Source organism: Acipenser ruthenus, chromosome 8 (assembly GCF_902713425.1).
Source record: "Acipenser ruthenus chromosome 8, fAciRut3.2 maternal haplotype, whole genome shotgun sequence".
Taxonomy (NCBI): Eukaryota; Metazoa; Chordata; class Actinopteri; order Acipenseriformes; family Acipenseridae; genus Acipenser; species Acipenser ruthenus.
Window position 1 is genome coordinate 29,913,219 of NC_081196.1, and position 22,110 is coordinate 29,935,328.

Consider the following 22,110-nt stretch of genomic DNA (forward strand, 5'->3'; position numbering starts at 1 on the left):
TATTCCCTCACAGTATCAAATTATACTGTTATCCCCTTTTGCCTTTTTATCATTTCTGTAGTTCACTACTATTTATACTAAATAACTGGCTGAGACGGTAAACACATTTTTATCACTTCAGTGATAGTAGGTTCTTTGCTGTCAGCAGCGTATTGTAACGACCCTGGGTCAGCTCAACGACAGCAGGGCATAATTGTTTTCACAGAAGCCTAGAATGTTATTTGGCCCAGAGTCAAGTAATTGCTACACAGGTGTTCAGTGACGCCAGAAGAGGGAATTTCCACCAACCAGGAGCTCAGCTTGCAGCACGAGCAATACCCCATTGCAACAAAAAAAAAGGGTTTGGAACGTTGCAATAACTAGGATGGGAGGTGGGGTACTTTGTGCATGCTTGGGATTGGTGGGTGATATGCCAGGGGCATGGATTGGCTGAAGGCATATAAGGGAGTGAGGACATTGGTGTGAAGGAGAAGAGGGATTGGAGAACCAGTGAATACTCTGTTCAACACGGCCTACAGTGTGCTTAATGTACTTCTGTTTTAGAGTCTGTAACAAAGCAGAATGCAATAAACCGCTGTGAACCTGCAAAACCTGTGTGAGCCTGCTTCATTTCCTAACGCAACGCTACACTGGTGTGAGTAGAGGGATTGGAGACTAGACACTGCAGGAAATGGCGGCGAGGATCCGAGTGGGGATGGAGACAACACCACCACCAGGACGGCAGACAGCGAGAGAAAGGCGAGGGACACATTGAGGTGGGAACAGGCTGAGAGGCCAAGGGGAAGTGTGGTGCGACGTCACAAGGATGGAGGCGGGCTGCGGCGGCCACAGAGAGCAGACCAGGAGTCAAAATGGCTGACCATACGGATGTAAACAGAAGTGGAGGCGGGACAAAAGCCAAGATGGATAGGAAACCTATTCTCGGTAACCATGACAACAAAGCATACATTGCCTCCGTATGATAACACCAGAACACTGTAGGGACTATGGGTTACTAAGGAAACGGTTGGCATGTTGCTTTGGTAATGGGGTTAGATAAGCTCCAAGATGAGCCCCGCTGCGGCAGCGCGAGAGGAGGGGGTCCGTCTGGGGTACCGCTGACTAGTGGGAGGGTGTGACAGAAATATAGTGATTCTTGGTGGTAAATCTCACTTCTGACTTGTGAGGGCGCTAAGTAGCAAGAACAGAGTACCTTGGACGGGTACAGCTAGAAAGGGAGCGGAACTCTGGTGCATTAACTCATCGACCCAGAAGGGAAACGATGTGGCAGTCGTGGATTGGAGGAGCGGCTGCACTCGTTTACCAAGGGGTCATGTGTGACAGCATAAAAGGGGACAGAGAGACGCAATCTGTTCCTTCGCTTTGGTTTAAAAATGGAACCCGGAAGGACCTGTGAGAGTACCTGTGATAACGGATCGTGAGTGTTTGTTTGTTTTGTCTATAATTGTTCTTGTTTCTTATTAATAGACGGCTAACACGTTCCAGAGCTGTCGCCAAGGGCCAGCACAAAACCCGGAACAGGACTGCACTACTGTCACGTATAAACTTGTATCTCCCACCACAAGCACTACAGCACGCACCCAGGACTGGTGACCGTGTTAGTACATTGTGGGAAGGATACGTGTGTTTATTATTTGGGACTGCATACCCATGTTTATTTACCCCGTGCATTACACATTGCTGTGTATTGCCGGGGATCTTTATTTGCGGTGTCACAACGCAAAAATGCCCAGCTGTGCCGCGCTGCATAAGTGTGTTCCAGCCTCAACCACCTGTAAGTCACATGGATAAAGGCATCTGCCAAATAAATAAATAAATAATAAATAAATAAATAAATAAATAATAAATAAATAAATAACATGCTAAGCTAAAATAACCTCTTTTAAAGTTCATTAGGATAGGAGACTTAATTTGATCAATGTTTAATTTTTTTTTTAAAAAGTCTATTGTATGGCTCTATCACTATAGCTTTAAATTAAAGATTTAATTTTGAAATATATATATATATATATATATAATGAATGTATCAATTAAACATATACTGCACACTTTTTTACCAATATACAATCTTTTTAGGTTTTTTCAAAGGCTTGACCATAACATCATTATTTCTTAAATAAAGGATTGATTGTAACATCAGCTTTTGCTGACAGCTCCAAGCACATCAGGGTAGTATTGGTGTAGGTCATGATTCATGATACACTTATGGTAAACTTCAATCAAAAATAATGTTGCATCATTGTAAAGGGTGTGCATTACATTCCAAAAATTAGAGAAATACGCTTACTTTTTCTTGGAGTTAACCTATTCCACATGCAGGGAAACGTCTGAACAAGTTGTTTTATTTTTCTTACGAGCAAGTCAAGTAGGGCACCGCTGATGCTCCATTTATCTGGCTAGGCAAGCAAACACTTGGCAGTGATGGAAAGCACACACTGGAATCTGGCAGTACTCTGTTAGCACAGCTGTCAGTCCCCTGACTAATCACTTCATTTCTGAGTTTACACAGCACACATTTCTGTGAGATAAACAGAAGGCTGTCTTCCACGATTTCACCTAGATTCTTTTCTTGCTGAAGATCATTTTATTCTTTCTGCTTTTGAAGCAATGGCTGGGAGGTTTAACATAAATACTGTTATTGCTGTACTGTATCACAGTATTTCTTTGGTACTCTTTTTAAAGCTTCTATGATAAAGGCCAACAACAAATGCTTTAGGACAGGGGTAGGCAATCCTGGTCCTGGATTGCCACAATCCTGCAGGTTTTGTAGGTATCTCTTAATCATCAATTGCTAAATACCTGGAACACATGGTAATTCTGACCAATTAAGCCAATCATTAAATCAATTAGAGCTTGGGTAAAACAAAAACATGAAGTGTCTGTGGCACTCCAGGACCAGGGTTGCCTACCCCTGCTGTAGGAGATAAATAATACACATATCAAAGGTGATTTTAAAATGGCCCAAGACTATTTTTAAATTGATCTATTGATCCCCCTGCATCTATTCATGGCATTACAACCAGCTGATTGGAGCATTATCTTTCTTGGTTTCTGATAATCCAGCAAAGCCACACCATTGTTCTTGCTTTATTAAGGCATATGAAGCTTATTAATTCTTCATGTTGTCTGTGTGGGACATGCCTGACCTGTTAGTACCGATGTCATTGAGTGCACATGTATGTATATTAGAAGTGTACAGCTAGGGGGAGCTCCCGAGTGGCGCATCCAGTAAAGGCGCTCCACGTGGAGTGCAGGATGCGTTGTATAGTGTGGGCATCACGAGTTCGAGTCCCGGCTATTCCTATCCGAGGATGGGAGCCTCCAGGTGGCGACGCTCAATTGGCCGAGCGTCGTCCGGGGGGAGGGAGGGTTAGGTCGGCCAGGGTGTCCTCTGCTCACCACGCACCAGCGACCCCTGTGGTCTGGCCGGGCGCCTGCGGGTTTGCCTGTAAGCTGCCTGAGAGCTGCGTTGTCCTCTGACGCTGTAGTTCTTGGGTGGCTGCATGGTGAGTCCGTAGTGTGAAAAAAAGCGGTAGGCTGACGGCACACGCTTCGGAGGACAGCGTGTGTTCATCTTTGCCCTCCCGAGTCAGCGCATGGGTGGTAGCGGTGAGCTGAGACTAAAAAAAAATAATTGGCCATTTCCAAATTGGGGAGAAAATAATAAAAATAATTGGCAATGACTAAATTTATAACAAAAATAAAATTTAAAGAAGTGTACAGCTCTCCCTTTGTGGAGAATCTCATATGGTGCTGTGTGGCAAAGTGATTAACAGTGTGCAGGTGCAAGTCATCAGTGAACAGACAGACAATTATAATCCCGGTCAAAGTAGTTTAATGTGTTTGTATGTCCAGTGCCTGATGGCAAAACAAACAGTAAACAATAATGATGGTAGCTCTGGAACGTGTTAGCTGTCTAATAATAAGAAGCAACAATTAGAGAAAACAAACAAACACTCACGATATGGATACACAAAACACAGGTCCTTCCGGGTTCTTTTTCATAAACCAAAACAAAGGAACAGATTGCGTCGCTCCGTCCCCTACTTATACCGTCACTCATTACCCCTTGGTAAACGATTGCAGCCGCTCCTCCAATCAGCGACTGCCATTTCCCTTCCGGGTCGATGAGTTAATGTAACAAAGCTCCACCCCTTTTCTAAATAACTGACTTCCTTTTAACCCTAGGAACGAAGTGTCAGGCCAAGCAGTGCAGGGTACTCTGTTCCCGTTACTTAGCACCCTCACAGGTCGGGAGGGAGATTTACCACCAAGAATCATTGTCTTTCTGTCACATGTTGTCACAGATTGGCTTGGTGGGTGACGTCAGACCAGGAAGGAGACAGACACAGATAGCACTGGGGTATGAATGAATGCGCTGGTGCACAGATTTATTGAAAAATACAAAGTTTAAACAGAAACAAAACACTTTACCAAAGTGGCCAAAATACATAGACAGATACAAAACAGACACGAAACAAAAACAAGTATCGTTTGCAGTTGCTTTCTAATATTATCGACTCTGTTGTCTCACGACTGACGTCTCGCATTCTGAACACGCACTCCCCGTTCAGCCAAAACTGCTTGTTTTTATATTGTGGCCGAGGGATTAACTGGCTTTCAATTACCTAGTTTATCCCTCGACCACATTCGGCACAGGGTTTCTCATATCCATGGTCAACAGACAGTTTGTCAATAATCAATCGCTGTTGACCACGTGTTTTCACAAATTTTTCTGGATGGGGTATTTGAACCCCATCCAGGCTGTCAAACTATAATAATAATAAAACAGCATGTTTTTAAATTAACACAACACAGTATATTTGACTCAGGCCTGCTTGTTATACCCAAGAAAAAGTGTGTCACACTTGGAAAGCGCTCTTTTAGCTTCATGGCCCTGACTCTCTGGAACTTTCTCCCAGCTTTTGTTTGTGCAGTTCCCACAATCACTCGCTTCAAATCATCTCTGAAGACCCACTTGTTCTCTCTTGCTTTTAATGCTCTCTAAGCCTGATATCTGTTATTAGCTGTTGTCTAAATTGCTATTTCAGGTTTTTCACTCCATCTTATTCATATGATTCTGCTTGACACACGCATCCACAATGTTTAGAATTCACATCCTAGCCCTGTATTTAATGTATTATGCCTGTATTTAATGTGTTTGCATTGTTTTTTACTGTTGTATTTAATGTACTATGCCCTGTATTTCACTGTATTTAATGTATTATGCATTGTTCCTCACTATCTTGTAAAGCGCTATGTGATGGTGGTCCACTATGAAAGGCGCTATATAAAATAAAGATTGATTGATCGATATTGATATATTTAAATAATAATACAACACATACAAATACAAAATAACACAAAACATGTAATACATCCAGTGGTGGGAATTAACCCATCACAGGTGCCTATCAAATTTCAATATTGTGTTGCCACAATGCTGCAGGGAATAAAATAGTGAATAAGCTATCGTTTTATCTTGTGTTTTTAGTATTAGTGGTAATTTGGTTATGTGACAGAAATTCTACTAAGAAAACAACTAGGACAAAGTCCTGTTGTTTGCTATAAAAATCTGTTACTGTGGATGTTTCGTTTTTTCCACCTTTATGAATTTTCAGATCAGTGTAACTTTCAAAGATTTTAACAAGAGAAAATATATATTAAAACAAATAGTATATATATGTTTTTTTCATTTGTGACGGATAATTGATTTTACAGTGCTTACCAGTAGTGTCACGGTGCAGCACAGGCCCGGAGGCAGAGTGTGCACTACAGGGGGGGTATTGTTTTCTTAAAGTAATGGTAGTTACTTCCATAAATCTTAGCCATTTTGCACTTCCACTGGTTACATAGATAGGTCTCAAATATGCAGTTTTTAAAGAAACACATGTTATAGCAAACATGTGTTTTTATTTTAAATCCTAGGTTTGGCTCTGCACTGGGTTATAGGAAGTTTCCCAGTTTGCTTGGCTTGCCTTCCAGGAAGTCTCTTCTTACCTTCCTTGTTCATTTCACCCCAGCAGTGTTATCTGGGTCAAAGCATGTTACTGGCTGAAAGCATGTCAGTCAATAGGGAAAGCAGCTGATTGGTTATTGACCGAAAGAAGCAAATGAAGGGTTAGGGACAATTTCATCCTCTAGGTGAAGTGATCCAAGAAGTTCAAGACAGTTTAGAAGCATGGCTTGCACACAGAGATTTATTTAAATAAAGTTTATAACTTAGGTTCAGAGAGATGTACAAACCCTCATTCGCTATGTCATTCATTTATCACCTATTCATTCCCTACTGAATAATCATCACTATTATAAATACTCTGTGTACTCACCCCGCACTTTGCTTTTGTTTTGTTTTCGCAATGGAAGCTATCTTTGATTACACTGTCTCCGACGAAGACCTGTTTCCTGCCGACTCTGATTCAGAAACTCCCCTGAACCCGATACGGCCTGCCCCGGGAACCTCTCTGCAGCAGATTCGTCCTGCTATTATCCCCACTCTGGCTTTTTCAGCCATCTTGGCGGAGAACCCGTCTTGTTACTCTTTGCCGATTCCCTGCTCGACAAGTACCCGAATCATCACCCGTCCCCCAGTATCCGATATTAAGTCCTGGACAATCCCAAAACTCCAACAGCACCTTTGAAATAAAAACATCTCTTTCAGCAGTTCAGCTCATAAAGATCAACTCTTCCAGCTCTACATAACCTCCCTGCAAACAAGTTCCAGTTGCTCTCGCAATGACGCCACACGGGGCCTAGCTTCCCTGCCTCTGCTCCCTGTTCATTCTCCACCCCAAGTCGCGGCGGGCATGCGCACACCCGTTCACGGAAAACTCATCCTCCCCTCAGAGCTGCCACCACACTGGCTTCTAGATCCCCTTTTCAGCAAATCACTCCTGAGCCTCATCCCACACTACTTCATTAGGCCACAGCTCCTCCTCCCCCTGCGAGTGTCTTACGCCCACGGGTAGGAAGCCCCCACTTCGCATTTCCCTCATTCCCTGTCCTTCATGGGCATTCAACAAGCCCCCACTTCGTATTTCTCTCACTTTATGTTCTCTGTGGGCGTTCAACAAGCCCCCACTTCACTTCCCCCTGTGGGTGTTCAACCCAGGAAACTTTGCTTCATGGTATCTCGCCACGCACCCTTGAAACTTACTGGTCTATCTGGACCTGTTTAAAAAACTTCCACGCTACCTTCAATGTTCCGTTTCCCTCATAATCCACCTCAGTTATTGCCTCATTCTTCGTGTTCCTTCGAAACAGTCACAAAAAAGTGTCTTCCATCAAAGTAGGTGCTTCAGCCATTCAATTTTTTCATAAACTCATATTCGGTGCTCCCAGCCCTATTCTCGCTAACTCTCAACTCTCCTTACTCCTCAAAGTGCTCCAATGCTCCGAAGCGGCTTCCTCCCTCTTTCGTTTGCCTATCATGTCAGATATTCTTTCTCAGTGTATCTTTATTCTCAGAGCCGGGTATCTCTCTGCTTCACTCAGTAAAACTCTTGAAGCTCTTTTTCTACTGTTTTTTTCTGATTTGTAAGGTGCTCTGAGTTTTCAGCCTCTTCTCATTCCTTCTCTTCACCCTTGCATTAACGACCTGTCAATTCTCTCTTCAGACACAATTTCTTTTAACATAAAAAGAAGTAAAACTGATCAAGAAAGCAAAGGCACGCTCATCTTGTGCTTCAAATTAAATTCTCACATAAGTCCCTATGAATCCCTTCTCTCCTTCCTCCATCTCCGAACTCTTCAGGGAGCCTCAAGTACGGACCCCCTTTTTTTGAACGAAAAGAAAACTATCATCACTCGCCACTGGTTAATTTACCATCTTCGTCAGATTTTGTCCAGGTGTGTATTCCCAGCAGACAAATATTCAGGCCATTCATTCAGAATCTGAGCGGCCTCTTCAGCTTCCAGCCAAGAAGTCCCCAACCACCTGATTAAACAGCTAGGGCAGTGGTCGTCAGAGGCATATCAGCTATACATCAGGACTAACAATTCTGATCTCAGAAAAGCATTTAATTCACTCTGTCCCTAGTTTCAGAGAGCCTGCCTGTAGGAAAGGCATTTTGTTAGCCATGGATTCCCAGCGGTTTATTTCCCTTGTCAGTTAAGGGTTTTGTTTTCCTCTCCTGCTTGCTACTCGTTTTTGACTCTTTTGAGTGGGCAAACTATATCGATATTGAGTCGCTAGTCGGATCCCTTTTTTTGGGGGGGGGGGGGGGGGGGGGGGAGCTGCCTCGTTCAACAGCCAGGCAGCCGATCAGACCTGCAGCTGGTATCAATCAGTAATCCATCTCACTCTACTCCTTATCTGCGGCATTGAGACATCTGGATAAGTCAGCCAGGCACGAGATAGTCAACCCAGATAGGTGAAATGCCAAAATTTGTTTTGTTTCATTCCTTGCATACTGCATCAATAAAATACTTTGTTTTTATCTAATCAATAGCATCGTGGGGTTTGTCCTGAACTACTGAACCTAGCATAGTACCAGATAGGATGTTTTTAAATGAAAATACATCTTTGCTAAAATATATGCTTCTTTCAAAGCTGCACATTTAAGACCTATATGATGAATGGTTGTGCATGGTGGAGAAAATGTATGGTATCTTGTTAGCTACAATCACTATAAATACATCATATTCATAACTATTAAACATTAAGTTATTTTACTATTTCTAAATTTTGTGACAAATCTGGAAATGTGTTATGTTTGTCACTTCCTCCAGACCTTTTACACTGTTCTCTAGCATAAAAGAAAGTCAAACTTCCAGGAATGTGGTTTAAACAGGACGGTGTGTTTATTATTTACAGTGCTTAAAAAAAACATCCAAGATAAACAAACAAAAGCCTAACTCCTTTATGGATTACTAACTATACAAGTAAGTATCCCTAGCTAACAGTCCGGGCAGCTAAGCTGCTTACCGGCTCCAAAACACCAGACTCTTAAGTCCTACCTTGCACAAAACTCAGTTCTGGTTTCCTTTTCACACGGCTCACAGCTCACTCTCCAACTCTCCTTAACCAACAGGTTGACCCTGCCCTTTTTAAAAGGCTCCCAATTGTTTATTAAAGGCAGCTTTTGAATCAATTACATAATCACCTATTTTATAATTATGCCATCTAAAATGGCTGCCCATTGGTCCTGTGGCCTCCTGGAAATTGAAGTCCTGCTGCGCCAGACCGGCAGTACTACATTTCCTTAAAACGGGTACAGGGTGCGCATAATCCATGGCCCAAAATACCGGCCTTCGACCACAGTGCCCCACACTTCATCACACATCCCCCTCCCCAGATCAGACTTGAGGGGTTGAGCGACACCGGACAACAAACAGTGAGCTCTGGATAACCCGTCTGCATTCCCCTGCTTTGCACCAGCGACCCCTGTATTCTGGCTGGATGCCTGTTGGCTTGCATGTAAGCTGCCCGAGAGCTGCGTTGTCCTCCAACGCTGTAGCTCTTGGGTGGCTGCATGGTGAGTCCGCAGTGTGAATAAAAGTGGTCGGCTGACGGCACACGCTTCGGAGGACAGTGTGTGTTCGTCTTCGCCCTCCCGAGGGGTGGAAGCATTAGCGGTGAGCTGAGCCTAAAAATAATTGGCCATTCCAAATTTGTAGAAAATAATAAAAATAATTGGCAACGGCTAAATTAAAAGAAAAAAAAACAGCCTGAACCTTTTGTAAATGTGTGTCCCAGCTAGTACTATGCATTACCACATCATCCAGATAGGCGGTGGCATACTCCCTATGACCAAAGGGTAGTACGTTATACTGGAATAGGCCCTCAGGAGTGGAGAATGACGTTTTGGCTTTGGCCCGTTCAGTGAGTGGTACTTGCCAGTAGCCTTTAGTTAAATCTAAAGTGGTGAGATACCGTGCATTTTCTAACTGTTCTAATAACTCATCAACCCTGGGCATAGGGTAAGCATCAAACTTTGAGACCTTATTTAGAGCCCGATAATCATTGCAAGACCTGAGCGACCCATCAGGTTTTGGCACCAACACAATTGGACTGGCCCACTCACTGTCTGATTCCTCAATTACCCCCAAATCTAGCATTTTTTTAACTTCCTCACCTATGGCCTTCCTACGGGCTTCTGGGACAAGGTAGGGTTTTAAGGTTACCCTTTTCCTGGGCTCTGTTACAATGTCATGTTGGATAACATCTGTTTTGCCCGGTTTAGTTGAAAAGATATCACTATTTCTTAGAACTAGGGCCCTAACTTCCTCCTTCTGAGAACTAGACAAACCTTCTGCAATCCTTACCGCGGGTTCAGGGTTCTTAGGTTTGGGAGGTAAGTTATCATTAACTGCGACCAGTATCTTGCCTTTAAGAGGTTTACGTGATATATCTGTTCCGGCTTCCTTCTACCTGGCTGCCATAACTTATAATGGACTTCACCGACACGTTCAATAACCTCATACGGACCCCTCCAGGTAGCCAAAAACTTGCTTTCTACAGTGGGCACCAAAACTAAGACCCTGTCCCTTGGCTGAAAATCCCGTACCTGAGCTGTGCGATTGGTACCTCTCGGACAGCAAACATTAAGTAGGGCAATAAAAAAATCCCAGTTTTTCCTGTCTTTATCTATTACTTTATGTAACATAGATTTTAAAGTCTTGTTGAACCTCTCAACGAGACCGTCACTCTGGGGATGGTAAACAGAAGTTTTTAAGTGTTTGATTTTTAACAACTTGCACAACTCACTTGTGACTTTGGACATGAATGGAGTCCCCTGGTCAGTCAGTATTTCCTTCGGGGTACCGACACGGCTAAACATGAGCATGAGCTCTTTAGCAACTGTCTTAACATTAGTGTTGCGAAGAGGTATTTCTTCGGGATACCGAGTGGCATAGTCTATAATGACTAAAATGTGTTGGTGCCCCCTAGCGGATTTCCCCAGTGGTCCTATGAAATCCATTGCTATTCGCTCGAATGGCACCTCAATTATTGGTAGTGGCACTAAAAGACTACAGAAAGCTTTAAACCGGGCTGTCTGTTGACATTCAGGGCAAGACGTGCAGTGTTGTTCTATATCGGCGTGTACGCCTATCCAATAAAACCTTCTCAAAATTCTGTCCTTTGTTTTGTTAATACCCAAATGACCTCCAAGAACATGACCATGGGCAAGATCCTGTACTGTACGTTTATATGAACGCAGCACCAGTAAGTGTTCTGTTATATCTTCTCTGGTTTTTTCTACACAATGTAACAAATCATTTTTTTGAATAAATTAAGGGTAGGACAAAAAAATCTCTGGGTTAACAGGAGTTCCATTTATTATGCTCACACCTTCCCTTGCACTGTTCAAAGTGGGGTCCCTTAACTGGGCAGTAGCAAAATTCTCTGAGTTAACCTCCGGTAAGTTTTTATCTCAGCGACACTGATCTCTTAATTGTGTTCTTCTCCTAATAAAACCTTCACTAGCTGGGTTTTCTCACACACATCAAAAGGAAACAATTCCCCTAGCTCACCACTCTGTAGCTCCAACTCGGCCACATCATTTCCATCATGGCAGCGTGTCCCACCCATGTATGTGTGTGTTATGTGTTGTGTGTTGTGTGTGTGGTGTGTTAATGTTGGTGTATAGGTATTGGTGCACGGGATATAAATGGGTCTGTGTAGCAGGAGTGATTTAAAATATATAGTTGTATTTAGGCACAGGGACTGCGTAATCACTTCACGTGCAGATAAAGTATGTGAGCACGGAATTGCACAAATGAGTTCCCGTGCTGGGATTCGGCACAACAGTATATATAGATGCACGTTTTACTCACTCGGGGTTGGGTATTCGGTGAGTAGAGAACGGGAGAGAGAAGGAAAGTAAAGTAAATTTAAAAGAATTAATAACAATTGCTATTTCTGCAGCATTGCGGACCTCGGGTTGTAGCCATTTTTTTGCCAAGTGTATTAGATCAAACATCTGTGACCTTGTAGGTTTCTCTGGTTGATACGCCCAGTCATGGAACCGTTGAGCTTGGACAGCAGTGGTAACTCCTAACTGAGCCAGTATCTCTGCCTTGAGTTTAGTGTAGTCATTAGCTTGGGCTTGGTCTAGGTCGTAATATGCCTTCTGAGACTCCCCACTCAGAAATGGGGCCAGCAAGCCAGCCCACTTTTCCGCCAGCCATCGCTCCCTCTCTGCGGTCCGTTCAAAAGCCATTAACAATGCCTCCACATGTTAGTCATCGGTGTTAGTCATTTTTTGTATATAATGACTAGCCCTGATAGATGCAGAGCGACGTGGTGCCGCCCTGGTCATCTCATCCAGCTTCTGGGTCAGCACTTTTAGTTCCTGTTCGGTCTGAAGTGCAGTACGTTGCTGCTCGCCCGAAGTAATCGGTTTGCATCTTGTTGTGCTGCAGCCATTTGTTGCAGCGCTGCTGTGCCTTGGAGCAGGGCCTTGAGGCACTCCTCCAAATTCCTAAAGTTTTTCTTTTATGCACAGACAAATTAATATGCTGCCCGCATTCTCCACCATGTGTGACAACTCTGAAAATGTTTGTTATGTTTGTCACTTCCTCCAGACCTTTTACACTGTCCTCTAGCATAAAAGAAACTTGAACTTCCAGGAATGTGGTTTAAACAGGACGGCACCTGTGTGTTTATTATTTACAGTGCTTAAAAAAAACAAACATCCAAAATAAGCAAACAAAAGCGTAACTCCTTTATGGATTACTAACTACACAAGCAAGTATCCCTAACTAACAGTCCGGGCAGCTAAGCTGCTTACCAGCTCCAAAACACCAGGACTCTTAAGTCCTACCTTGCACAAAAGACTCTGTTCTTGTTTCCTTTTCACACGGCTCACAGCTCACTCTCCAACTCTCCTCAACCAACAGGTTGACCCTGCCCTTTTTAAAAGGCTCCCAATTGTTTAATTGAAGGCAGCTTTTGAATCAATGACACAATCACCTATTTTATAATTATGCCATCTAAAATGGCAGCCCATCGGTCCCATGGCCTCCTGGGAATTGAAGTCCTGCTGCACCAGACTGGCAGGACTACATTTCCTTAAAACGGGTGCCGACTGCACATAATCCGTGGCCCAAAATACCGGTCCTCGACCACAATGCAACACACTTCATCACAATTTAAATACCTTTTTACTAGAAATAAATTATTTAAATAGTAAAATTGAATGGTTTAATTGAGTAAAATGTAAATAGCGCTAGTCATGTTTATTTACTTTGTGCCAGCTTATGTTCAGCTATTAGGTACACATTAGTAAAGCAGGCATGTGAGTACACAGGAGCAGAGCATAAATGGAATCATCAATAAAAGATACACAGTACAATTAAATGGTGTTTAATTGCCATGCAGTGGAAAAGAATAGTGATTAAAATGTGTGTTAAAACATTCAGATCTATCAGCTCTTAGGTTAAGCTCTACTTACTATACCTATACTACTTAAATATTACTGAATGGCCCTTCGTGTAATACTTCTAAATACTGCAAATAAATCATTTAAGATATGGTTTTAGACTATTGCCTGATTCACACAAAGTAATCTGCAATTATCATGGTTTGACACTGAACTGCCCTTCCAGACTGGCTACAGCACTCAATCAAAGCAAAAGGTAAAACTAAACTAGATAAAGTTCTGGCCAGTGTTCTTGTCTAATAACTATATAATTGTACTAATTGTTATGAAATTGCAACATTGCATGAATTGGAGCAACCAACGATCTATTCAATAAATAAGAGCACTAAAATAAATGGTTCTCAATATCTGCTGTATTGCATGAAATAAAAATAAATAGGCTTTTGCAGTTTATTCTCAATTGTTAAATGACTATATAAATAACTGTTTAAGAGAATGTTTATAAATAGTCCTTAAACGTTCCTTAAATCAGCCTTTTTGTGAAACTTTAAATCCTTAAGAAAAACATTTGTCCAATATTGAATAAGACAGATATAATAATAATTAATGGTTTGGATACACTAAAAATAACAGTATAGACAGGACATATCCAAACCAGTATTTAGGAAAGCATTGTGCTACTTCCAATAATTAGTGTAAATTGAAAAATCTCTCTAGCTATTTTCAATGGTTAATTAAAATATTATACTGCAGCAAGCAGGCAGAAGACGTTGCTGCAACAGTGTGAGAAAGATAATTTTATTTTAACATCATTTAACTTAACAGTCCTGTACTGAATACAACTATGGATGTTAAAACTTAAGGTAACTGCTTAAAACATTTTTGGTGCTAACAGAATTAAAAAATCTAACTTGAAGCTAGTTCTTTGTAAGTATACCGGAGTTGTATTACAATCAAGGCTGTCTTAACTGGTATATGTGCCCAGAGTAGGTGGTTTGCCAAAGCTAAATTTAAGAGAAGCAAAAAGAGGGAACAAAAACAAGTTTCTCCCATTGATTGACAGTGCTTCGATGCAGCCGCGGCCCAGTGGCAAGAGATCAAGACATTCCAGTGAAAGTTCCAGCACCTCCAGTGACTCAGAGAGCAACTCTGAGTCAGACTCAGAGAGTGAAAGCAGCTGCAGTGATACTGATGGCAGCAAACCTCTACACAGCTCTAGCCCAGAGGTAAAAACCCATTTCTTAAAGCTTAGAGATGAAGTGTACGCTTGTTAGCAGGTTAAATGGCTGTCATTACTGTCATAAAGTTGTAAGAAAATGACTTAACACTAGAGAGTGCATGCTAAAGGGGTTATCAATAAACAAAGTCACCGGATGGAGCTCAAATAAAAATAAATGTACTTTACTTTTCCCTTTTGACAAAACGTAAAGTTTTTTGAAGACTGTTTTTAAAGTTTGCAGTCATAATTTTCTTTTAATAAATCAAGAAGCCATGTCTTGAAAAGTTTAATGAATATACACATTAGTTTTGTAGGGTATTTCAAGATGCTGATTTTTAAAATGTTATTATGTACTATGTTATTGTTGCTGGTTTTTTAATTGTTATTATGTACTATGATGTTTTCTTTTCTTTTTTTTTTTTTTTTTACCTTAGCTGAACTGAAACTATTGGCATTTGAAATGTAAAGCATGTACTGTGATGCCCAATAAGAGACTTTGCTTTATAGCAAGTCACACCTCTGCTACTGATTGGCAGTTTTCAATTCACAGGGTTAACAGAGTGTGCTGGTTACTGCCAATTGCTTTAATCACTGCTGACTGTTGGCAACATCTCTGTCTCAGATTTCGGTGGCATCAAAAGAATATGCTTAATAATACACGTGTACACACAATTATGAAAATATTGTACTGCAGCATACTGGTGTTTTAAATAGCTTTGGGGTGTAGTATTTATTACTAGAAGACGCTAAGAAAGACTGATCAACTTTCCAATTAATATTTTGCTTTCTGAGCTTTACCCGTGTTTGAAAATGTCATGGATAACCTCCTACAATGTATTACTGTTGCAGGTAGTAGCTGCAGTATGCCCATTTGGATCACGGAAAACATTTAAAGGGGGGTTGTCTCTCTGCAGCTAAAACTGAACAGTTAACAAAGTCTGCATTCTGTTGAAGTAGACTGCACAAAAGGCTAAACTATGTTGTCAACAAAAACCTTTGGGTTTTGTAATATTGAACATGATTACACATATTGCAGCTTTAGACTTACACATCTCTGAGTGCAGTAGTACCGTGCTGTTATTAAGTGTTTGACAAGGATTCTGGCTTTAGTACAGTGCTTCCTCATTATGTTGCTTATAGAGCAACTTGGTATGAAATACCACAGTTACCTAATGTTCTTTGTGTTGTTTAGAAACACTATATATAATTTTCCGTTTCAGTCATTACATCCTGGTGACTTTTTAAAACCACTGTGGTTTCAGTTAAGCTCTTTGAGAAATGTCTTATCTCTAAGCTGGTACACGATTAACCTGTTCCCCTGGAGTGTTGCACGGGGACAGGGTAATGTTTCCTTCTGTGTGCTAGATGTTTCCATACTAAATTAAATACATGCAGTGGTGCAGTTTTATCTAACTTGTATTTGATTTAATTTTAGCCAGAACAGCCATCACCTACTAAGTGGCAGCTGGATAAATGGCTTAACAAGGTTAGCCCACCCAACAAGAACACAGCCATTAATCATGACATTGGTCTCCACGATTTAAATAATACAAAAGAATTAACTTCACAGTTCAAATCAGACCGTCTGTACAGTGGTGAAGACACTGTGCTGCACTTGGCCGAACTCAAGGAAAGAGAGTACCACAGCCCAAGCACAGCCGCGTTGAGGCCTAGGGTCGCTCACAAAGCCCCACGGCCTAAAAGTGCCACACAGAGACCGTCATTCGTCACTGAAGCCAGCCCTCAGAAGAGGCTACTTTGTAAAAAGCAGGCAGAAAGGACAGAGACATCTAGTGGATATAAACTGAACTGCTGGCTGAGAGCTGTGGAGCACAGGACAGAGAATGAGGTCCCGGAGCCTAGCTTGGAGGTACAGCCCAAGCAAAGGCCTCACACAAACAACTCTGGCAAAAGGAAAGATTTAGAGGCTGAGAAGAACAGACAGAAGGGACCGGTCAAAATTGTTCCAAAATCCAAGGAGTTTATAGAGACAGAATCCTCCTCCACTTCAACCTCCTCCTCCTCGTCTTCATCTTCCTCCTCATCTTACTCCTCAGATTCAGACTCAGAGGTAGACAGAGATAACCCTCCTGTTGTAGCTAAAGTCCCAGCCGACTCCACCTCTCCCGCTTGCAGCCTGAGGCAGAGAGAATGCCAGAGTGGAGGCCTGGGCAGGGTGAGGGGCTCTGGTAGAGTGCGCTCAGTATACACCAGAGCAGCTGGACAGCTTAGCAGCAGCTTGGAGGAGCAGCTCTATACTTTAGTGCCTTTCGGTCGCAATGAGCTGCTCTCGACCCTCAAGGACACGGAGGACCTCAAGTCCCTCCTGGTGAAGATCGACCTGACCCTCCTGACCCGAGTCCCAAGAGAGGTCACTAGAGAGCTCTCTGCCTCCAAGACAGAGCGCAAGAGCAAAGAGGCCAGCATGAGGCACGAGAATAACTCTGTAAACCATCCTGCAGAGACGGATACTGCAAAAAGCAGGAGGAAACGGAAGGTTAGTATTTGGATATTTCTTTGAATATTTAGAAAAACACTACCATAGTTTCGCAGGGATTGCCTACCATACACAAAGTTTGTAAAACACCACTGGGATACCACTATAATACCAGTCTATTAGCCTAAAGAAAACACAATGGATTTTGAACAATAGTAGCACACTGGTCTGGAACTGATATTGTATACTAGAATTGAAATAGATAATAGTGTGCTTTGTGTCATACAATTACCAAATCTTTGGTATGTAAATATATAGAATGTCACCAGAAGTTAATTGATTGGTTGATTGGTTGTTGCTGCCTGTGTGCTTACATTGCCTTTTAGTATAGAACCAACACATTGTCGTTGAAGATCATTCGACTTAATTCTGCAAAGCCAATGGAATACTCGAACCCGAACATGATTCAAACCATGTTTGCATGACTCCCCCTACACTCCAAGTGGCTCTGCATTTACTAGGTGATCCGCTGGGGCCTTGGTCATAACACTTCTATATGTGCTGGCATGTTTTTCAGTGTGAAAATGGAGTTGTAGGCAGCAAGAGGAATCACACAGACAAAGAGTCTTCTGCAGCCTTCACCTTTTCCGATAGCAACACACCTATGACAGCTTACACAGATATCAGCATCCATGAGTAAGTCTGGCTTTCTACTCTTTTCATTAAACATACTACAGTATTACCAAAAACACATTTTCAATTTATCTGACTTGAATGGGCTGTTGTGACGTGTGTTTTTACACATACTGGTAATTTTAAGAGTAAGTAGCGAAGTTCTGAAAAATATAATGTTACAGGTCCCCAGATGTTGCTACAACTGTTTAAATAATGTACCTGTAATTTTTCTTTTCATTGTTAACATCCTGACAACTTTTCACACTTTTAACTTTAAAGTCTGTTTCAAAGCTCTTTTCAAAATGGCCGCTCTACCACACTGATAGTATAAGGATTATTGCCCACATTGTCAAACAGGTAACACAACAATAACGATCCATGGTGTGGTACAGAACAGAAAAGACAAAGCACTTCCTGCATTGATTTAGAGGATAGATCTCAAACCCCAGTTAATTACACATTCTGGTAACAATTGGACGGTACAGATGGTAACTGATCAATGCACATTTTGTTATGGGTCTAAAACTGTAAATTGAGTTAAATTATTCAATTCCATTTCCATTTAGTACAAATAATTTTAACATAATTAGGGCACTTTAGTTTTCAGAGTCCCAGTATAAAGGACAGATAAGGAGGTTCAACTGGAGGCATTTGTTTAATACAAGAGACTGAGAGGAGTACTGTGTAATTAAGCTAATACAGTCCAAATATATGGCCAGGTGGATGTTGTGTCAGTCAGGATAATTTTGTGTTTAGTGTCATAATGATCCGTATGTAAGTTTTAACTCACCAGCAGAGAGCAGACTTTTCTATGGGCATCATGGAGAAGCTTCTATTTACTCTTGATTGATAAACTCATTTTTCATACAATGGAATTGTCACGGGAGGACAGGTTTCAAAGCTTCACAGAAACAAAGCGTTTGTTGGCTCTGAAATGTGCTTAATGCCGGAAATGAGTTTCACCCATTACACAGCCAGTTTTTCAATACTAATAACTACAGCTTCCTTGGGATAGAAAGCTGTTAATATTCTGTATTGCGAGTGAAGACATTTCACACCAAGGGAGGTTTAGAGTGCCTGCTCGCTTTATTTTAAATGTATTTAAACTTGTCTTCCAGTAAAAATACTGCACTTTCATCATTTCTGCTATTCTGGCTAAGGCCCAGGGTCCCAGAGTTACAAACTGTTTGACAGCGTTATGAAACAGACATGAAAATGTATAATTTGGCTTATAAAAATGTTATCAGCAATGATAACACAATGGATTTGGAACACATGTTGCGCAGTGGCCCTTATGGCACTTCAATAGTACTACACTGGTGCTACAATGGATAACCATTTTATGTTGGTTAATACCATTGTGATACCATTGGAACAGTATGCTAAACATATACAACATTGTTCACTGTAGGTGCCATTGTGCTACATTAGTACAGAACCAATGCAGTGCTACTGTAGACGTTTTGGGAAAATGTACAATTATAAAGAACATTTCTGGAGCTAAATACACATTTGTTCATATTTTCCTCTTTCACAAGGTCTTGGAATGCATTATAATTAACCTTTTATTTCTGCATTGATAATATTTGTTGGGAATTCAGACATAAATGTCTCCTCATAGATGAAACTGTGTCTTTCCTTCAGCTTTCCAGAACCATTTAGTAAAAGTGACAGGAGGCTTCTGTCCCCACTGTCCCCAATGTCCGACGGGTCAGAACACAGATTGAACTGCTGTGACTTCAGCTCTTTAGGCAGACTGAGCGACAGCAGTGGGTTAGCTCCTGGCTCTGTCTGCAAATACCGCAAGCAGGAGATCAAATCCCCCGCGCCAGAGATTAAGGTAAGTCTGCTCCATAGGTACTGCATTTGATTACCATTAATGGACAGTGAGATTTATGTACATGTATGCACAAGATCTAACCAGAGGTGTTTTACAGGGTTTTTTCAGCCTCAAAACACCTTGTTTTGACATCCTTCCTAATTGTATTCAATTCTGCCAGCCCCACCTATTTATATGGACAAAGAGTAGATGGGGCTGGCATAGTTGAAAGGTCACATTGTGACATGGATTGAATGCAATAAGGACGAATGTCCAGACCGGACACTTCAGACAAGCTCAAAACTAGTTCAAAGCCTGTAAAGGGAGATTTAGAGAAAAAAATAACTCACTATTCGAGCCAGAGAAACTACCCAGAATGACTGCAAACACCAACAAATAGCAAGAAAAGCAATTCAAATCACAGTTATTGCAAAATGTGCTTGTGGGCCCTAGTCACAAAACTTTAACTAAATGAGTTCACCAGCAGAGGTGAAACAATAGATTTCTACAAAGTGAATGGATATGATCATTATTTGTCACAAACATGAGGACTGATCCTGTAAACAAGTACAATATTGTGTTGTCTGCAGATGATTGAAGGAGAAACAGTAAGGTGTTCAAGAATGAGTTGTGAAAAGATATCAAGATTTTGTTTCCATGCATTAAGACCATTTAGGGATGGGATATATTCCCTATGACATCACTACAATGCAATAGTGTTGCTGTGTGTGTTGTGTTACTTTTTGCTGTGTGTGTGCCGCACAAGCCTCTTGTGATAGCTTTATTAACAATGTAAATGGATTTGGCTTGCGAATGAATCCTTAATGATCTTTGTTTTGTGTGCAGAAAATGCACCATGTGGTTTTGGAGAACATCCATCTTGGCAATAACCATCAAACCCAGCGTGAGCCATGGAGTGTGTCCCAGTGGCAGAGGGATTCCAAGAGACCTCTGCTGCATTTTGATGACGTGTGAGTGTGACAAAAAAACAAAAGGCTTTTAAGTTTAACATTTTTGGTCCTGCCTATTGAAGCTGAGAGTTAGAAAATACTTAAATATATATTGAATAGTAGCCTATCTACACAATTGCTGTACACATGTTGTCTATATTCCCTTCAGGCACTGTGTGCACAATTGTACCATGTTAAGTTTCCTATCTATGTATCTATTTTATAATGTATATCCACAGAGTTCACTAAAACGTGGTTTGCAGTGAGGTCTACATATACACAACTGTTCTGTGTTCCGTGTCCTTTGTACAGTTCTTTCATACACTATTATGCCTGATGCTTCTAAATCTTTCTTTAGTCCTTGGCTTTTAATTTTGGATTTTTTTTTTAGCTGCTCAGATGATTCTCGTACCTTTCTTTGGATATCCACTTCTTTCAAGCGTTTCAGTTGAATTTGTCCTGTGGTACTTCTTGATTACACCGTGTAACAATTTTTTTTTTTTTTTTTTGTTCCTGGGTAGTAAGTGTTATTTCCTAATTGCTTATGCCTCAAAAGTATAGAAAATGGCTATTATTCCCCACAAACTTTGCTTTTATGACCAGGACAGTGATATTTTGAAATGTACCTATTTCCAATGAGAAAACGGGCGAATTTTTGTTCACATAAAGTCAGAAAAAAACAACATATGAATCTAAATTAACATGTATTTATACTAAAGTAATACAAAAATGACTACAAAAGATTTAGAAGTGAGTAGTTTTTCAAGATTTGCGATTATACTGTAATTCACTTTCACGAATCAGCCCCCAAATGTAGTCTCCCATCATGTTCTCGTTATACTGTCCTTCACTGACAGCTCATCCAGGAGCCTCAAAGTCGTGCTGCTCCATAATGGTAACAAGTACCCGTCTCTTCCCCTGGCTCACTCGGTGGACCTCAAAGAGGATTACAACAGCATCAAGACCTTGCTGGACGCCTTGAAGTATGATGAGTACGGCTGGGACCCCCGGAAGGTGCTGATGCCACCACTGCACATCAAATTGGGCCTTATGAAACAATTTGTCAGAGCTCTAGATAAGGAGTCGGCAGCCTTCAAGTACCTTCAAGACTTCTTCCCTAAGCTGTCTGAGGCAAAGGTCAAAGCCGGTGTCTTCGTCGGACCACAGATAAAGAAGATCCTGGAGTGCAATGAATTCCCCAAGAAGCTCACTAGTAAGGAGAAAGCGGCTTGGAACAGCTTTGTCGCAGTGGTTCGGGGCTTCCTGGGCAATCACAAGGCCGAAAACTATGTGGAGCTGGTTGAGACTCTGGTGAAGAACTACGGCACAATGGGCTGTAGGATGTCCCTCAAAGTCCATATCCTTGATGCTCATCTTGATAAATTCAAGGAGAACATGTGAGCGTACTCGGAGGAGCAAGGCGAGCGCTTCCGCCAGGATATACTGGACTTTGAACGCCGCTACCAAGGACAGTATAACGAGAACACGATGGGAGACTACATTTGGGGGCTGATTCGTGAAAGTGATTTACAGTATAATCGTAAATCTCGAAAAACTACTCACTTCTAAATCTTTGTAGTCATTTTTGTATTACTTTAGTACAAATGCATGTTAATTTGGATTCATATGTTGTTTTTTTCTGACTTTATGTGAACGAAAAGACACAAATTCGCCCGTTTTCTCAT

The 22,110-nt window shown here is 41.5% G+C and overlaps 1 protein-coding gene across 5 annotated transcripts in view; it reads left to right on the forward strand.

Moving 5' to 3' along the window:
* LOC117406694 (AF4/FMR2 family member 3-like) overlaps positions 1-22,110 on the forward strand; it is a 266,153-nt gene that overhangs the window by 224,544 nt on the left and 19,499 nt on the right. For all 5 annotated transcript variants that reach the window (XM_059028801.1, XM_034010963.3, XM_059028800.1 and 2 more), the window contains 5 exons: positions 14,389-14,551; positions 15,980-17,041; positions 17,559-17,677; positions 19,301-19,496; positions 20,322-20,446. In XM_059028801.1, coding sequence (XP_058884784.1) covers positions 14,389-14,551; positions 15,980-17,041; positions 17,559-17,677; positions 19,301-19,496; positions 20,322-20,446 — 1,665 coding nt within the window. The remainder of the gene's footprint in view (positions 1-14,388; positions 14,552-15,979; positions 17,042-17,558; positions 17,678-19,300; positions 19,497-20,321; positions 20,447-22,110) is intronic.